Source organism: Symphodus melops (genome assembly GCF_947650265.1).
Source record: "Symphodus melops genome assembly, chromosome: 2".
Classification (NCBI taxonomy): domain Eukaryota; kingdom Metazoa; phylum Chordata; class Actinopteri; order Labriformes; family Labridae; genus Symphodus; species Symphodus melops.
The window spans coordinates 30,047,367-30,067,366 of record NC_136692.1 but is presented as its reverse complement, the minus strand read 5'-3'; the positions used below and the strand labels follow the sequence as shown (position 1 = coordinate 30,067,366).

The following is a 20,000-nucleotide window of genomic DNA, read 5'->3' as shown; positions in this document are numbered from 1 at the left end:
TTTGTTTTTAAAAACAACTAATCCTGTAATGGAGTCCTCTCTGGGGATCACAGCACAACACGTGCTCCCAGCCCCGACAGCCCAACCATCATCCACCTCCACTGGTTCCCAGTAAGAGCCAGAAACACATCCAAAGTCCTGTCTGAGCTCCTGCACCCTCACAGACACAAGGTCCCGTGTTTCTCCATCATCATGTGAGCAGGACGAGGATCACCTGATAGTATGGTTCCAACATCTGATGTTAAATTACATATTGGACACAAATGTCTGCAGCTCATTACTGTATTGTTTGAAGTATTTGGCTTCACACTCAGTGATTGTAGAGATGCTTCTCACACACATGCACAGACAGGATCTGTGGACATCATTCCCATGATTCTCTGCCAACATCTTTTCCCTCTGATTGTGTGTTTGAGTGAAATAATGAAGTCGTGACTTTAATGAGTTTGATTTAAAGATGGCGGCTCAGAACACGCTCCTGTTTCCACGCTGAGTTTCTCCTGACCTCTGATTGAGCTCGTTTGTCCTCGTCCATCTGGCCGTCGCCTCACGTCAGCTTTTTAAAAGCAACAACTCAGCTTGGACCGCTTTGCTGACACACACACACACACACACACACACACACACACACACTGGTGTCCCATGTAACGTGTGCATGCAGCGTTTACATTTTCAGCTGTGCCACTATCAGTATGTGCGTGTCCCAGATGATCTACCGCAGGGGTAGCCAACCCTGGTCCTCGAGGGCTACTATCCTGCATGTTTTAGATGTCTCCCTCTTCCAACACACCTGATTCAAATGATCAGGATTGTTATCGGGCTTCTGCAGAGCTTGATGATGAGATAATCATTTGAATCAGGTGTGTTGGAAGAGGGAGACATCTAAAACATGCAGGATAGTAGCCCTCGAGGACCAGGGTTGGCTACCCCTGATCTACCGTTTCCATTTCTACGACGTCAGTTTGTCGGATTCAGCAGGAAGCTTTAAGTCAGCAGACAACAGGATGTCCTTGCACCAGATATACACCAGCGTGCATATGCACAGTGTGTGTTTCAACACCTGCGTACAAACAGGATGGAGACTAACACAATGGTAGAGCATCCGAGCAGTACGGAGAAAGAAAAGGACATAAACAAACAGAAAGGAGAGAGCTTCGTCTGCACACACAAACACACGTCTTCATTTACCTAATTGATATTTGCTCAAATGGATGGTTTAGATTGAGGAAAGTAAACTGCAGATAAATCCATTAAGTTAAGCATAAATGAGGGCCTGCACTCCAAATGAGTCCATATTTATTTTCATCATTTTGTTTTTATGTGGAGTTAAATGTTGCGGGTGTTTTTGATTTTCTTCGGTGCGCGACTCTTCTGAAGGGAGTCATTCTGATCCACGGAGCATTTATCACGTCTGTGTTTGTTTAAGGAGGCTAATTTCTGAAGCTGGACTGCTCGTTAATCTTTATTTGAACCGGCATTAAATTTGATGAAAAGCTTCAAAGTGAAAATTAGATTCCAAAGAGGATAAAGAGAGAGAATGAGATGGAGCAGGAGGGGGGGGGGGAGAATGAAGCAAGTTCAATGAAGGATTTGAAAGACAAACAGCAAGTTGGAGGACGTGATGTTTCTTGAGGGACAGACGGTCCACTGTTGTCAGGCGAGTTGGACGTTAAGGTATGACGAAGCGTGTCTTTAGAGACAGACGAGGACTGAAGCAGACTTTTTAAACGTCGTTCAGAGACGCACGAGGGCTGCGCGTGTCTCCAGCGTTTCTCAGCTTTTCTATCAGCTGCTCGCGTGTCATTCATTTCCACACTTTCTCTCTCTCTCTCTCTCTCTCTCTCTCTCTCTCTCTCACCCCCTCTTTGTCAGCCAGTCTCGGCTGGGTCCATTATACGGCTCGGGGCTCGAGGGGCTGATATACGATCACTCTGTTGGGGGGGGGGGACTCGGACATGAAGGACGGCTGGACGTACATCACACACATCACTCAACACACACTCTTTGGTCAAAGCCATGAAAGGGAGCTTTTGAGAAGGGCTGCTGGGCTGACAACACACGACTCAATTAGGATGGAAGTCAGAAAGGGATGTACGGAGAGTGAGTTATGGCAGCAGGACACAGAGGAGGGGGGGGGGGGGGAGGGGGGGGTGATGTTAATGAGTGATGGAGCTCAGAGATGGTGGTCTCTCCTTTCTGACACTTTAGCGTACATCACATTCTGTTGAGTCAGAACCTGAAGCCTGATCTACGCAGTGACTTGCATGCATGGTGCTGCCTGTGGTGCCTTGCTAAAGGGCACCTCGGCCGTACTGATGAAGTGACCTGCTGAACTCCCCCCACTTCCAGATCTTTGGTCCCGACAGACTTCTCTTCTGAGTGAAGTTAAAGTAACTTGACTTTGATGTAAACAACAGGAGCAAATATTCAAGACGTCCTGTTCTTGGATTTATTCAAAGGAATTATTATCTCAAGTCGGCCCCAAGTGAGTTTGTTTAGAAGTGACTGCAAAATGAAAATATGGGGACCGGCATCCCAAAAGAGTAAGCACAGAGATAAGAGAAAATGAAGTATATACATTGTGTGTGTGTGTGTGTGTGTGTGTGTGTGTGTTTGTGCTGGGGGGGATGGTGATGATGGAGGAGGCCAGCCTACTGAGCGGGGTCATAAAGTCTGTGTGCTGATTCTGTCACCAGGAAAGATTTACTCACACTCTATCACACACACACACACACACACACACACACACCTACACACACACACACGCATGTGACGCTCATACAGCAGACGTCCATCACATCTTTCACAGCTTGCCTGCCCTTGGAAATGGTCTCTCTCCCTCTCTGTGATTCCTCTGTTTTCCCTCTCCACATCACCACTATCTTGCACACACACAGAGACACACACACACACACACACAGACACACACACGCACACACACACGGCCGTCCACGCTGTTGTTTCGCCCCCCAACAATCAACACAGTAGGAGAGAGAAACGGCTTTTTGTCGTCCTCTTTCTCAAAGTCACAGCACTTATCTTGTCGAGAGTAACGAACCACGCACACACACACACACACACACAGAGTTCCCCTCCTCTCCGCTGAGCCTGTTGTTCTCGCGCGTCGTAACCCGGAGTATGACGTCCCCCGTTGAAGCGCTGTCATCGACATCACTATCTTTATTTAGCCAGCGATTTAGCAGCGTGCAGACTTCTGCTGCACACCTATTGTCCTTTAATAGGCTTTCAACAGGAGCGCTGACTGCGTGTGACAGCGGAGATACGACTTGACATGTTTTTGTGCTTCCCAGATGGGTTGCATAACTGAGATTAAAAAAAAAAAAAAGACGATGGTGGATTTTCCAGTGAAGCTTCCAAGCAGGTTACATATTTAAGAATTGTTTAGAGAAGACTTTCTTTAAGTCTCTTTGGTGAACATGCTCATATTGAGTATTCTTTCATCATTGGTCACAAGAGGAATCAGCAGTAAGTGGACCTCCTGTCTCGTCTTTATATGGACTCCATTTCCCTGTCAAACTTTCTGTGCTTTTCTTCTTCTTTGGTTGGAGTTTAAGTGTCCAACAGGGTTCCCCATGCACAGCACATACGTGTGTTTGTACGAGCATCAGAAGTGGCGTGACGTCAGCCTTCAGAGTTCTTGGGGCAGCAGTGGCTCAGTCTGGGCAGACTTGGGAGGGGAACCGAGGGATTGCATGTCCGAGTTCTGGTGCAGACGAAAATATGGAGTTTGGTTTCGTTAACTAGAGAGGTGCCGGTTAATGTTTTTTGAGCACTGCCGAGGTGTCCTTAAGCAAGGCACCAACGCCCCAATGTCTACAGGTCCTGTTAGTGCGTGTCTGATTTCACATATGCAGACATGTGAAGGCAGTCCTGGGTCTGCTGACGTCCCTGAATCGATTTGTTTCAATGTGAACCCCCCGACAGGAAGCAGTATTCCTCGCCCTTCTTCAGCCTTTCTCGTGACTTTCAAAGAGCTTTAAAAAAAAAAAAATCAAAAAAGCAGTCGGCCCAGCCAGCAAACTCTGTTTCCGTGACGTTTTCTATCTATCTCCACAGGAGGAGGAAAAAGCCGAGCCTGAGCCTTGTTGTTGTTGGCGGCGGCGGTGTCGAACAGTGGCGGCTTCTTGATTGACAGATACTGACTCAACGGGAGGCATTGTGCCAATGAGAAGTCAGAGGCAGGGAGAGAAAGGCTGAGGGAGAGAAGTCAGCGATATCGGAAAAGAGCGAGGACGGGGCTGAAACAGAATTCAATGAGGAGACAAAATAATAATGACGGAGAGAGGGGAAGGTTTTAGTTCTGTTTGAGGCAGCACTGTTAATTTGCAGATCTTCCTCACAAAGAAAGATCTGTCCCGCTCAGAGTAACAAGCAAGATTATATTACACACTGTAATCCATTTGAACATGAACAAATGTGACTCTGGATGCCAAACCACACTGCTTCTTTGTTCTGGAAGAAAGTACAAAAACAATGACTGCACTTAAGTAGACTTTAAATTAATCTGTACTCGACAAGTTTTCCTCTCTTACCTCAGAACACGTTTCTTTACATTTTCAAAACATGCTTATTTTTTTAATGTAACAAATCCTTCTCCTCTTTAACCGGTTTAAATCAGTGTCCTCGCTCCTCTTCATCATGTGTGTGAAGTGTGTTGTTGTAAATCCACTCTGATCCTGTATTTGATCATGTCTATAAACCCCTCTATGTCAGCCCTGCTCAGAACAGGCTGTTTCTGTGTCTGTAGCTTTAAATATGTAAATGAGCTGTGTCTGACCACGCCCCCTCTCTGGAAGGGCTCGGGTGTACTCGCTGCTTTCTGGCTCCATGTCCTATTGTTTACGGTGAGAAGGCAGACTCAGAGGGCAGAACAAACACCCAGCTGTGGGAGTGTCACCCACCTGGGGGAGGGGCTACTGCCCTTTGTGATGTCATGAAGGGAACATCTCCAAACGGCCTGTTTGAGCAGGCAGAAGACGGAGAGGATGGACTTTTAGAGGAACATATTTTAAAGCTGCATCAATGTTTGCTGCCTTCCTTTTACTTTTATTATCATTATTAATGTGCATATCCATCAGTGTTTCTCATGCAACACAGATGAAGATGTTAAAGACGTATCAGACGTATCAGTATTGAGGTTACAGTAGGTCATGTCTCATGTCAGGAGGATATAGTCTCAAATCCAACCTACGCTTCCTTTCCCTCATGTTACTCCCTGCCCACATTTCCTACTCAGTCCACTGTCTTCTTAAAGAAAGGCATAATATCCCCCCCCCCCCAATAACTTTAGAAGATGATTTATTTCAAACCCTACTGCATTCACTTGCTCACTGAAACAATACAAAATCCTGAAATCTGAGTCCTGCCCTCCGCTCCGATCCGATTAATCTAGATTTTTTTGGCGGGATCATTTTTACCCTTCTCAAAAGATTTGCACAACATGAACAGGAGACTTCATCCAGATAGAATAAACAGGAATGGATTACCAGCATAGGCGTAGATTTGCGTATGGACATAATCTCAAAAGATGGCTGAACTGTCCACATCAGTAATCATAGGTTAACGTGAAAAAATCGGAGGCACAGAAAGGGTTAAATCATTTCCCACTTAGGCCACGCCTCCCAAATACACAAACCGCTCTTGAGCAGACTCTGTCCTGTCTGAAATGTGTTGACGCTGTTGGAATACCTTTGAACAAACTGTGCTGCGATGAAGAGAAGCACCATGGAGAGCTCTGTGATGTCTGGCGGAGCTCTCCATGGTGCTGAAGTACTGCTAGGACCAGACACTGGATGTGCTATGCAGAATGTATCAGGGTTTTAAATGCACTGTACAAACGAGACCTGAACACAAAAAGTCAACACTGTAAACATGTTTGCATTATTATCTGCTTCCCCTTTTCTTCCTGGTGACACACACCGAGCTGCTCGTAGAAGATAGTTCAGGGTGCTTCAGGATGAACAGGCCTGGAGTGTGTGTGCCGGCTACTGTACAGATGAACAGCAGAGAGAGAAGCATGATGAATGTCAGGCTTCCTTAACTAGAATTCATGGCTGCAGCCAGGCCAGGTGGTGTAGTCCCCGAGTCGAGCCATCACTCACACTTTGTTTCTGCTAGCATTACAAAACTGTCATTCCTTCACTTACAGGCAGGTGATGCTGCACAACACACTGAATACACTCAGCCTGTAAGGCTGCAGGCGGACACGTTCTGTATCAGACGACCGGGATTATGAGAACACGTCAGTTTTTCTTGAGCGATGCTTTTTTGGCCTTTATTGGATGTGGACGACTGAAGAGAAACAGGAAATGTGTGTGTGACCAAATCTTCCAGAAGAGGAAATCTTATTTCAAAGGAAACCATTGTGTTTGACAATAATATTCATATGTGACACACACACACACTAACACACACACACACACACACACTTTGTGTTCACACTAATGGGACGACGGCTCAAACACGTTTCAGAGATATTTTCCTTTAGATGAATCCGTCGCTCTTCGACTGTTGACCCGACCACCACATGAGGGAAGAGAGATAGCCCCGCCCACTTTGATAGTAGAGGCACAATGACAGACGTTTGACGAAAGAGTTAAACTCAAGAACCCGCAGACTTCCCGAAGCGAAGAGCAGAAGGTTGCTAAGAGGTTGCCTGTGTGATATCTGTGTATCAGCTGAGCTGTGAAGACTCTGCTCCACATCCTTCTGTTGTTTCCTGAAGTTCCAGTTTGACCAATTTCCGGCAGCAGAGCATTTTAAAAGCCCTTCAGCTAAATATCCTAAATATCCCTGTATTCAGATGTTGACCATGTCGGGTAGCGAATACATGCAGTGCAACTGTCAATCAAACTCAAGCATCAGTACTGCCATTATTCCTGAGCTTTAACGGCGTCTTTACCTCTCCTCATACTGTACTCTGTATCTCTCTCCATTTTCATCATCCACTAATTAGTCTCATGGGTCCTGATAAAAAAAAGCAAAGACATCACTGGATGGAGATAAATCTAGACAGAGACAAATGAGAACAGCTTCTCACTCTGGAGCCTCTATAAATAGAGAAAGAAAGCAGCCGCTTTAGAGAATCTCTGCCGAAGCAGAGATTCTCCAAACAGCAACATCACATGACCACGATGCTCTGCCTCCATCACACACGCCCATCACACACACCCATCACACACGCCCATCACACACGCCCATCACACGCACCCATCACACGCACCCATCACACGCACCCATCACACACGCCCATCACACACGCCCATCACACGCACCCATCACACACGCCCATCACACGCACCCATCACACACGCCCATCACACACGCCCATCACACGCACCCATCACACGCACCTATCACACGCACCCATCACACACACCCATCACACACACCCATCACACGCACCCATCACACACACCCATCACACACACCCATCACACACACCCATCACACACACCCATCACACGCACCCATCACACACGCCCATCACACGCACCCATCACACGCACCCATCACACACGCCCATCACACACGCCCATCACACACGCCCATCACACACGCCCATCACACACACCCATCACACACACCCATCAAACACACCCATCACACACACCCATCACACACACCCATCACACACACCCATCACACACACCCATCACACACGCCCATCACACACGCCCATCACACACACCCATCACACGCACCCATCACACGCACCCATCACACACACCCATCACACACACCCATCACACACGCCCATCACACACGCCCATCACACACACCCATCACACGCACCCATCACACGCACCCATCACACACGCCCATCACACACACCCATCACACACGCCCATCACACACGCCCATCACACACACCCATCACACGCACCCATCACACACGCCCATCACACACACCCATCACACGCACCCATCACACACGCCCATCACACGCACCCATCACACACACCCATCACACACACCCATCACACGCACCCAGCACACGCACCCATCACACACACCCATCACACACACCCATCACACACACTCATCACACACACCCATCACACACACCCATCACACACACCCATCACACACGCCCATCACACACGCCCATCACACACACCCATCACACACACCCATCACACGCACCCATCACACGCACCCATCACACGCACCCATCACACGCACCCATCACACGCACCCATCACACGCACCCATCACACACACCCATCACACGCACCCATCACACGCACCCATCACACGCACCCATCACACACACCCATCACACACACCCATCACACGCACCCATCACACGCACCCATCACACGCACCCATCACACGCACCCATCACACGCACCCATCACACACATCCATCACACACACCCATCACACACACCCATCACACGCACCCATCACACACACCCATCACACACATCCATCACACACACCCATCACATGCACCCATCACACGCACCCATCACACACACCCATCACACACACCCATCACACACACCCATCACACACGCCCATCACACACGCCCATCACACGCACCCATCACACGTCAGTCTGAGTGTTCGTAGTTCGACATAAATCCGGCTAAAGAGGCGTACAGCACTGAACTTCTACTGTAGCTCAGCTAGCATCCAGCAGAACTGACTCGACCCGATCCACGGAGGATGCTGCTGCTTCACTGTGATTGTTTCAGGTGTTGACAGGTGTTTTTTTTTTTAACTGACAGCTTATTGGCCTGTCTTCTTATCTTGTTTTGGAGGGCGGGTTGGGACGTCTGTGTTTTGATGGTTTCGTGGTTCGTGGTTATTTTGCACACGGACTGTGAACGCCATCGTGAGCTACTGAAAACTCCTCTCCTTTGTTTTTCACTGTTATCCATTGCTTTAATGCTGCCGCCTCTTTGTCCTCTGTGTCTGTCTGATTGTTTATTTGTGGTTTTACCCGGGTTGTGTGTGTGTGTGTGTGTGTGTGTGTTTTTGTCTATGAGCGAGAGAATAAGGGAGAGGGAGCAGAAGTTGTCCTTTTAAGTCTTCTCTTTACACTGTAGGCCGGCAACACAACCTCATAAATCTGTTGGGATAGTGAACGCCTCGCTGCACAGGAGCCCTCTGTGTATGTGTGTGTGTGTGTGTGTGTGTGTGTGTGTGTGTACTTACAGTCTGTTTGATGTTGTCCCTGTGTGTTTGCTGTTACATGTAGCACAGTGTGATTTTTTTTTCCAGCTAAAGCTTGCTGCTCCTGTGAATTCTTTTTTACGTGTATGTGCTCTTGAACCTCTTGAACTGTATGTGTGTGTGTGTGTGTGTGTGTGTGTGTGTGTGTGGGAATATGTTTGTGTGATCCATCCACTGGCTGAACACCTGAGTGCCCACACTGACAGAGAGGAATGGCAGGCTGTCCAAACCAACAACGTACAGCCAACACAGAGGGCTCCAGATGCACTTTGTTTAGTGTTAGATATCCCCACAGGCACACACACACACACACACACACACACACACACACACACACACACAGTTATGTTAAAAAAAACAAATGTGCACGCGTGAAACAACACCAGTGTGTCGGATGGATGAGTAACTCTTGTTGATTTCGGTGTTACAGATATGCTCCGCTCCACCCATGAGCCTCTCTTTACATTTTCTTGAGCCAGCGACCTAAATATCTCCAGATATCGAATGTAATTAAAGGCACTGGCATGTCAGGACAATACTCCTCCCTATATCACTTATAAAGATCCAACAATGACCCATAATGAGCAGAGCACTGAGCAGCACTTAGGAGCAGAGTAACAGATGAGGGAAACTTCGAGCAGAACCAGAGTCATGTTGAAGATCCATCTGATGAGACCAATTCAATAAAAAAAACTTTACATGTCCCTGGAGGGCAACTGGAAGAGCTGTGTGTTGGACTTGGAAAGTGGGATTCAGACACAGTTGCCACTAAACATGCATGATGAAGCAGCATGGATAAAAGGTCCATTATACCTTTTTGGAGTTTAGAGATGTCATTCATGTGTCTACTGAAGTACGTTAAGCACGATGTTTGAAAAAAGTCTGTTTTCATGCACTGCTGCTCCATGCAGGCTCTCATCTCATCTGCCTGTGTTTCTCACGCTCAGAATCCCCCACGAAGAAAAAAAAAAAGGGTCCCCACATGTGGCAAGTCTGATCTGATTGGTCGGCCGATCTGCTCTCTCGTAATTGGTCAGTCGTCCGGTTTTGTTTTTTTGATATCTCCCTCCCCTTTTACCATATTGGATCCAAGCATTTCATGCAGCTAATGCTACAGCTAACAGGAGGACGTAAGAGAAGCTGCTTGATGTGCCAAAACATGCCCGAGACACCTGAAAACACGCTAAAGAGCAAAAAGAACCAGAAAGAGAAGAATATGGGAGCTTGAACAGAAAAAAAAAAAAAGTATTGCAATAAGTGCCTTAGTCTGTGTTCCTCCTCCGTCATCATGTACAGATGGAAACGTGGATCTGTACCAGTCACCATGTGCCTGGCAGCTTTGCTTTAAAACAAGCAGAAGCAGAGAGAGTGAAGCAGAGAGAGAATGTCAAGGCCATCAGAAGCAGAGCGATACTGAGGCGGTGCTATTGATTGAGTATAAGCAGATGAGAGCAGAGCCGGGCTGTGATGCTGCCTGACAGATACATCAGATCGCCCTCAGCACTTCACATATAGCAGCGGCACCAATCAGCCGTGCATGCATACTGATTGCACTTTGATACGGGTTTCAGCTATGAAATAAAATCTGAAGCTGCCCCGACTTCCCGTCTGCACATCCGTCCATCCATCCATCCCTCTATTCATTAGCCACCCATGCATGTGCATCAAATCCATCCATATCCAGCCACCTGTCAATTTGATCAAGCTCTCACATACATTACCAGGCTGCACATGCTTACGCTGTGCTCACTCACTGTGCATCGACTCACAGGCTGGATCTGACTCGACCCAACCTTCACATGCTGTATGGAAAAACATCCATTTCAAATCCAGATAGTGCGACTCAGAAATATCAAACTGGGCATGCTCAGACGGTTCTTATGTACATCGAAAAAGATAAGGCGGCTGAAAACGAAATCGAACCTACAACTACAGCTGCTCACACAGTTCTTACCTGATTATGTTCACTAGCTCGCTGAAGATTATAAACAAGTAGATTTTATTAAAGGACCAATCAGAGAGCTGCTCCCTTCCTCTGTGATGATGAAGGAAACATGCTGTGTTGAAGCTTCTCTGACAACAATGCAGCAGCCAGTATGTCCTCCTTCTAACTTTAGATTCTGCTCCTGAATGCTCTGGATTTGATTGGACCAGAGAAGGTAGGCGGGGCTTTGAAGGCCGTTTTGGACGCCCCTGGGTTTGCCAGATATGAGAGCAGTTATCAGGTGAACAGGTGTTGCAGCGATGGAAGCGGGCAGTGGAACTGCTTCAGATAGAAGTGATTGTACCCGAGCTAAAAAGCCTCTGCATGTTTCTAATAAGCTCCAGCAGCAGAAAGCTGCTCAAACTAGGATCAATGTTGGAGATGAAACATGGAGAGAGGTTAGAACGCAGAAAGCTTTACAGAGCCATGCAGAGCTGGCTAAACACTGAAGCTACAGTGTCCACCACATGCAGAGCTGGCTAAACACTGAAGCTACAGTGTCCACCACATGCAGAGCTGGCTAAACACTGAAGCTACAGTGTCCACCACATGCAGAGCTGTGTGAGAGGAGGGGGGGAGCCAGCTCTCTGTGATGATTAGAGTTTAGACTGCAGTACTCATTTTAAACACTAGGGGTCAGAGTGACAGACTGCTCGTTTAATTGTCTGAAAATGAGAGTTAAAACATCGTCAGATCAGAGAAGCTAAAATAATGATGCATTTGTCGATCGTCCTCTGAAAAAGGAAGCTTCTGTGTTGTGCACTCATTTATCCTCAAAGTTAGAGTTCTGTTTGATCAGCCCCCGATGAACGTCATTGTCTACGCCCCCCCTCCTGACATGTCGTCTGAGGGCAAAATGTGAGCTCACCTTTTCTCCGTAATGAATTGAGTCTTCTTTTTATGTAAAGTTGAGCTCCTTGAAAGATGAAAGACAATTTTAAATCATGTCTCCTGCCCTTTCATTTCCTGTTACGAGTTTATGAGCTCTTGAAGAAATGTTTCTGTGAGAGCGGGGGGGGGGGGGGGGGGGGGGATCAGTCAAACACAGATGTTGATCTCAGTGCTTATTTCCTTTCATTTGTCTCTTTCTTCTCTGTGCTCTTATTCTCTCATCGTTTAGATTCTGTATGAACAACATTGAAGTAGACTTTATGTCTGATTCATAATGTACAACATGCAAGTCCTTATGAAACCTTGCATTCAGCCTTTGGCAGCCAATTTGTTGGTTTCCTGGACTGGGGAGTGACCATATTTGGAGAAGAGGGTGGAGCTAGAAAGCTCTGAGGAGGTTATAAAACAGGAAGTTATCAAAACAGTCAATCACTTCTGCATGAGCTGCTAAAAGAGCTTCTTACTCTTGTATTTGTGGTGCTTTTAGTGACGGCGTCTTCAGAGTGAACCGCCTGTGGTCACGAGTGAGCGTCGGTGACAAGGTTAGCTTGAACGACCTGCGAGCGACGCGGCGCAGCGTCTTCACTCTTACGCCCCGTTTGCATTTCCTCTTCGTCGCTGGCGTTGATGGTGACGAGCCCGTTAGCTTGTTGTACAAAGTGGAGATACCGGTGTTGACCTTTGACTTGTGTCAGAGGTCGGACTCTTTGTGGTCTCACCTTCAGAGGGTTTAACTTCCAGGTGTGGAGCGGCTCACTTCTTTACGTCCTTTTCTTGGTGACGTTTTCTTTGAAGCTGACGCGGGAAGCAGAGGTTACATTTGATAACAACGAGCACGGGGGAGAAGCGCTCTGATTCCAGACACAGACCGTGATGCTGAATATGTCGGGCGGGGGCTTTGGTCTGGTGAACGATTAGATCTTTAATGTGGTTCTTGGACCTTTTTTGCCCGTTTGCTGTTTTTTTTTTGTCGACGAATAAATCACGATCACTTCGACAAACCAGAGACGTGCTGTATGTTTTCTGAGTAAGAACTGTTGACTGTGGTTACCTCATTGGTTACCACGGTGACGTGGCTGCAGAAGCTCTTGTTGTTTTTTTTTTATGGCTGTCAAAGCGTTATGAGGTTAATAAAGTAAGGTCATGCTGTGAGGGGCCGCCAGGCTTTGGTGCACCGTGGGATTGATTGATGACTCTGTTGTCAGTTCAATCTAAGAAATGCATTTGAAGAGGGAGAGGAGGGAGGGAGGGAGAAAAGGGGGGAGAACTAAATGGATTAGTTAAGAACAGAGAAAGGATGGAAGAAAGAAATTAAGTGACTCAGGGAGGCGGGCATAAAAAGAATTTGGAAATTAAGGGAAGCATGAAGGTGAGACGGAGATACAAGATAAGAGCAAATGAAAGATTTGTAATAGGTTGACAAAAGGACAGATCTGTGTTTAGAGGGAAGGAAGTGGCTCTGTGCAGAGGATGTCGTAATGGCATGAAAAGGTCTCAGGAAGGAAGGACGTTCAGAAACGTTTTCTGTGAGGTAAATGTATGAGAAATATGAGCCTCCAAACACGGCGATAACGGAGCAAGGGGAATAATATTCTCTCCATTCGGCGCTGAGTTGATAAGGACGCACGGCTTTGAGCGAAATATGACAAATGCTGCACACGCATACGCAAAAGCCATGATTGAGTCTGTGAGGAGGCATAAATGAGGATGTTAACAGTAAATCTCTGATTAATTAAAAGAGGCAGAAAGGTGACAACACACGATATGAAGGTGACAACAGATGACACGAAGCTGCTTGAGGATTGAGAGTGAGAGTAAAGAGGTGTGTTTGTCAGCGTGCTTAGATTGGTTTGTTGGCTGATTTTTTTTTTTTTTTTTTACTCTCTCCCCGGAGAAATCACTGTGGAAAAGCTGACACACAGTCAAACAACATGTGTGCACCTATTGATTCACACTGTTGATACGTGCAGGTGGGGAAAAAAAGGATTAGCATCTCAAGGCTACAAAGAGCTGCCAGCGCAAACAGAGCGGCACACAGGTACAGCTACACACACACACACACACACACACACACACTCTTATTGATTGGGTGTGGACGATGCTCCATTCAACACCCTGCTATTGATTCCTAAGCATTGTATCCGCACAGATGGAACAGGTGCACCTCAGAATGAGAAGCAGATGAACCAGCGGAGATTATCACAGTTTTTTTTACTGGGAAATATGGAAATCATCTTCCTCTGTCCTGCCCTCCAGTTTAACTAGGCGGTCACATGACATCAGCCTCGGGTGTCCTGCGGTGGTTTTGCACTTCCTCAGATCAATGATTAGTTTTTCACCCTCAAAGTCCACTGACACTGTCTTTACAATAAATGTGCTCAACTTTTAAAGCGGGGATATCGTTTCATGTCTGATAGATTATTCTGTGCTTATTTATTGAACATTTTGAAAACGTCAAAAAGTGGCTTGAAATGAAAAACGGCACATTGTAATTTTAAAGCAGGAAATAAATAACTCTCATTTCTTGCAGACAGTTTTTTTTCCACAGTTTTTACATTTGTCACATTCTTGTTCAGCGTCGTCCTCCCTGGAGACAAAATGTGTCCAAACGACGGACGCTGCTTCCACATCGTGGATTGGACGTGTCGTCACGTGACCCTGCTCTGAAAACAATCGTGATAATCGAGACGGGCGAGATTACATCATGTGTCATTGTCGTTGCATAGCAACAAACCCAAGAGACAGTATAGCTGTCGACAGATCAGCTCTAATTACGCCGTCTTCTTTACATGCTGCGCCCTCTAGAGGAATCCTCCTGTAACACGCAAGCAGCCGATTGGCTACATGTACACGTGGGCTAAAGCCAAGTCTAACCATTGGCTCAGTGGACTAACAGAACACGTTGGTATATATCCTGTCAACACGAGTCAGGATGACAGGAGACTGAGACATGAAGTATTTCAGCATGACGTGAGGAGGATGTACCAAAGAACTTTATTTCACATCATTTTCACATCGAAGTTTTTACAAAACACATCTGGCAGAAGTTTGAAGGTGTTATATAAGTTCATAGAAATAGATCAGTGAGTCTGTCTTTTTGTGTGCAACAGAAAACTGACTTATGTGACAAAACTGATTACATTTTGAGTTCTTCCAAGACTCCAAACACTGAAAACAAAGCAAAAAAAAAAACCACTCAAACAGGCCAAGTCTGCATTTCCTTCCTTTTTCTGCCGGCACAGCAAAAGTCAGCGTTTTCTGTTTGCCATCAACCTTTGTTGGTATCATCATGTGAGACGTTATGGAGAAAAAGCATCGCAGGTCGGGCGGGTGGGGGGGGGAGGGGGCGAGGGGGGGAGAAAAAAAACCCAAGTCAGTGAGGTGTTAAGGTCATGCAGCCTCAGCGAATAAAGCCATAATGTGTGTGTCGGTGAGGAAGAGAGGCTGATAAAGAGAGAGAGGGAGGTGCAGGAGTGAGATAGGAAGTGAATTAAGGAGAGAGAGAGAGAGAGAGAGAGAGAGAGAGAGAGAGAGAGAAAAGTTGAGGTGGAGAGAGAGGAAAGTAATGAATGAGAGATGGAGCGTGATAGCGGTGCCTTGCAGCCAGCGTCCGTATCTCCTGCCACCGATGACTCCGCCTGCTGCACTACAACTAATGGACTCTCTGCACGTCTTATCTGCCCGCTCTTTCTCACTCTCTCTTTCTCCATCCTGTCCATCTCTCTCTCTCTCTCTCTCTCTCTCTCTCTCTCTCTATCGCGCCACTTCACGGCCGCTCCATCTCATTTTTATCGAGCTTTTCTCGTCTTCACTTCCCCGCGCTGCTCTCTCACGCAGGCCTCTATCTCTCTCGCTGCTTTCTTTCTACGCATCGTTTTTCTTTCTATTTTTGGCTCTCTAATGTTGTTTCCATCTTTTTTTTTCTCTGCCACCATGACCAAACCCTAAAAAGAAAAAAAGAAAGAAAGTCCTCCTCTCCTTTCTCTCCTTATCTTATCTCTGCACTGCACGGTCAGAAAGTGGAGGAATGCAAAAATGCTGTTTTTTTTTGTAATCTTTGTCTGAGCTTTATCTTCCTTAAGTCCACCCTCCCGAGTTTGTAAAAGAAGAAACTGAAAAATGTTTGGAGACCTGTGAAGCTTTAGAGTAACTTTGGTTGATGAATGGCGACGCATAAAGTGATGTCACAGGAAAGTTCTTCCTCGACTGCGTTCGATCTGTAAAAACGAGTGATACTGATCTACCTTCTCCATCTCTGTGTCACCTTTCAGATGACTCAGGAGCAGTACATCCTGGCGGCGCAGCCCAACCCGCTCCACCAGCGGGGGGCGTCAGTGTGCGGCGCCCAGGTCTACCCCGCCGTGGGGATCTACGGCTGGAGGAAGAGATGCTTGTACTTCTTCATTCTCCTCCTCCTCGTCACCATGATCGTCAACCTGGCGCTCACCATCTGGATCCTCAAAGTCATGAACTTCACCCCGGTAAGAGGCGTGTGTGTGTGTGTGTGTGTGTGTGTCTGTGTGTGTGTGAGTCGTATAAACGCTCTGGTGTTTTATGGGTTTGTTTCCATGTTGGAGTTTATAAGAGACAGCTGTGAGATGGTTTAAAGGTGTGTCAGTGTGTGTGTGTGTGTGCGTGTGTGTGTGTGTGTGTGTGTGTGTGTGTGTGTGTGTGTGTGTGTGTGTGTGGGAGGGGTCGACCCTTGAGTTGAGATTCCTTTCATAGTAGTTAGTTTTACACTTTGACTCAGCTTCGCTCTGACGCTTCGGGCCTGAGTCCACAGACAGAGTTTTTTCCAGAACAACCTCCGTGTCAGAGTGCTTCTCACCAGCACTCACTGTTGCTAGGTTACGAGAGTTAACTTCCTCTTCTTCTTCTTCTTCTCTTGGTAACGTTTGTCAGCTGTGTTTTAGATATTTGTTTCAGCTTTAGTCGTATCCAGTCACACCAGCGTCTCCTCCACCGTTGTTGTTGTAGACAAAGCTGATTGTTGTGAGTCCTGCCCTGTCTTGATTCTGATTGGTTGGTGGGGGAGGAGTGTCATTGACGAGCGTGACATCATGTAACTATTCCAAGGAAGGGCACACCAACTGTGGTCACTGCAAACAGTCTGTTCCACCTACAAAACCTGACATGATAAAAAAATTGCCAGAAAATTCAAATCTTTTAGAACCGAGATGTTTAGTAAAGAATTTTTAAAAATCAGGCGTTTTTAGCACTGATTTCAGAGGAAGTTTTTTTATTAAGAAAATACCTAAAATGTATTTTAAGATTCATTTCACTCATTACATTAATTAAATCATCAAAATGGTGTGTTGGTTTTGTGCTCGGCTTCATGACGATTACATTACAAAAATGTGACATGACTGTTCAGGTACAAAACACCTGACAAACCTGCAGCATCAAATTTGATGTTTGAACTGTAATATAAAGAATAAATAATTCAGTACTGATGTATTTATTCAATACAGAAGAGACTCATAATATAAATATTATTCTTATAGTAACTTAAAAAATGAGCAAAGATTTTCCTGCTAAAAGTGTGTGAATAAGTTCATGACGTCGGCCATTTTGAAAAGGTCAAAAAACAGGCCTTCCACTGCCTGCAGTATAATGATGATCCACTCGGGAGCAGAATACATCAGATCATATAAAACAGGTTTTTAAGGAGAGTTTTGATGATGTTGAGAGATCGAGGTCTCACAAACGTTTGCTGCTCTCTCAGGAGGAGAGAGAGAACGGTTTGCTCTCGTTTCACACTCAGAAATTCATGCAAACGTCCGAGTATTTCTCACCTACACAAATGTGCATACGATGGCAGTGCACGCTCAGTGTGATGTCATGTGTACAGCCAATGAGAGCTGTTTGAAACGTGACAACATCAATACAAAGCAGGGCGCTCGCAGATGAGACACACAGTCATTTAAAGGGATATTTTAATGACATGTTAGCGGCATGCTATCATCAACATGCTAATTTTTGAGTGGAATGTGACATACTGTAGCTTTTCGTTGCTGCCTCGAAGGGAAACCCTGAAATCCTCCAAATATTCACCCGCGGTCTCAAAAGCTGTTTTTATTCATTGGCTCTGCGACGCTGCCGCCGTGCTTCTCCTCGCTCCGCTGCTCTGACTTTGGATTGTTTGAAGTACGTCCTTATATTTATTATGTTTTGTTATTACTGTTGACATCAATGCTGTGCCTTTTTTCTCCCCGCTTTGTAAGCAGCTTTTTTTGTTGTTGTGGAGAGCACTTAGAAGACAGCGGCTCCGTGCTTTCTAGATGCCAAATTTGGAACGTCGGCGTTCACAAAAAAGAGAAGTTGGAGAAGCAGTAGAAATGTTGAGTAGTTCTTTGTTGTGACCTTAACCAAAGAGCTCATCTAAAAGACGGACAGCAGATGGAAATGTTTACATCATATTAATGATGTATTTTTCTGTAATCTGTGCGTGACTTTGTTTTCATTCTCCTTTCAATGGAGACTTTCAGGGCTCGTCATGCAGGGGCTGCAGAACCCTGCGTCTCATATCCCACAATGCCTTGGGGGGTGGGGGGGGGTGTTGCTGTGATACTATATATGCAAATAAGGCAGAGTTTGACCCCCTGCAAACCTCTGGCAAAGCCTTCCCACATCCCGCCTTATGTTTCAATAAGAGACTTGAGAACATAAGAGAGGGGGGGTAAACATGCCGGAGGGCAGGCAGCCAGCACTGAGCATGAAAGAGAAGACGATATCATATAATCCATATGATGTGTGGGAAACAGGAAGAACTATATAGACATGGTGGGAGTTAAAAAGAAGTATAAAACACTGAATAAAACATGAGATCAGTTTGTTGTTAATGAACGTGAACCTCTAAGAATCAGGACCAGCCACTGTGTGTATGCACAGTACTGTTTGAATAACTTAAAGGAGCAATATGTAGCTCTGCCCCCTAGTGTTTAAACTGGGTACTGCAGTCCAGATTCACAACATTAGAGAGCTGTCTGGCCCCGCCCCCTCCTCTCTAGAGTGGATGCTCACACAGGTCACCGTGTGGTGGACACTGTAGCTTCAGTGTTTAGCCAGCTCTGCATGGGTCTGTAAAGCTTTCTGCGTTTTAACCTCTCTCCATTTTCTGAAGGAGGCATCAGAAGCTTAAGGAGGGAAACAGGAACTTCAAATAAACTTATTAATGATAGAAAGGTGTTGGACCTGTCATCACATGTCATCAAGGATGCAAATGATTCAACTCATCACTGTTGTTGTATAGTTAATGACCCAGATATGATATACTTGTGTTGAACTTTTGAACTCACGCCTTTGTGCGTGCACACAAACACACACTTTACACACACTGTACACACACACACACACACACACACACACAAAGAGAGCTTCATTAAAATTTCACATAGCTACTTTATTTAGCATTTCAAAGAATGTTTGCGTCTGTGTTCGAAGGCATTAAGCTGAAAAATGGCCCGGACTGAAAAACTGGAGAAAACATAAAAAGAGTGAGAATAAAGGAGTCTCAGAAAAAACTACTGCATTTTCAGTAAATCTTTCAGACGTGCATGTGTTGACATTAAAATCTGAAATTAGCATATTGCTGTACGCAAATAGTGTAAGGTAAACCTGATTGTTTTTTGTTTTTTTTTACAAATTCCACATTTAGCTGATGAGTCAACATGTGCAACTAAAGATGTACCAGAACTGTCTGTTAGAGCCTTTTCACATCACCTCCCTTCGTCCCCCACTGGTCTGCATTCACATCTGAGTACACTCACATTTGTACACAGTCTGATACAGCAGCTGGCAGTATGCATGTGTTGGTTTGCAAATCCACCAAAAAGCAAAAAGAAGAAGAAGCAACCACGAGCTGGATGAGTAGATCCTGCTAGCTGTGAATGTTTCTGTTACTTCTGCGATGCTAACAACG

The 20,000-nt window shown here is 46.0% G+C and overlaps 1 protein-coding gene across 2 annotated transcripts in view; it reads left to right on the top strand.

Moving 5' to 3' along the window:
* The window catches only part of LOC306818793 (zeta-sarcoglycan-like), a 313,446-nt gene that overhangs the window by 146,430 nt on the left and 147,016 nt on the right, over positions 1-20,000 (top strand). For both annotated transcript variants that reach the window (XM_079336511.1, XM_079336512.1), the window contains one exon: positions 16,351-16,560. In XM_079336511.1, coding sequence (XP_079192637.1) covers positions 16,351-16,560 — 210 coding nt within the window. The remainder of the gene's footprint in view (positions 1-16,350; positions 16,561-20,000) is intronic.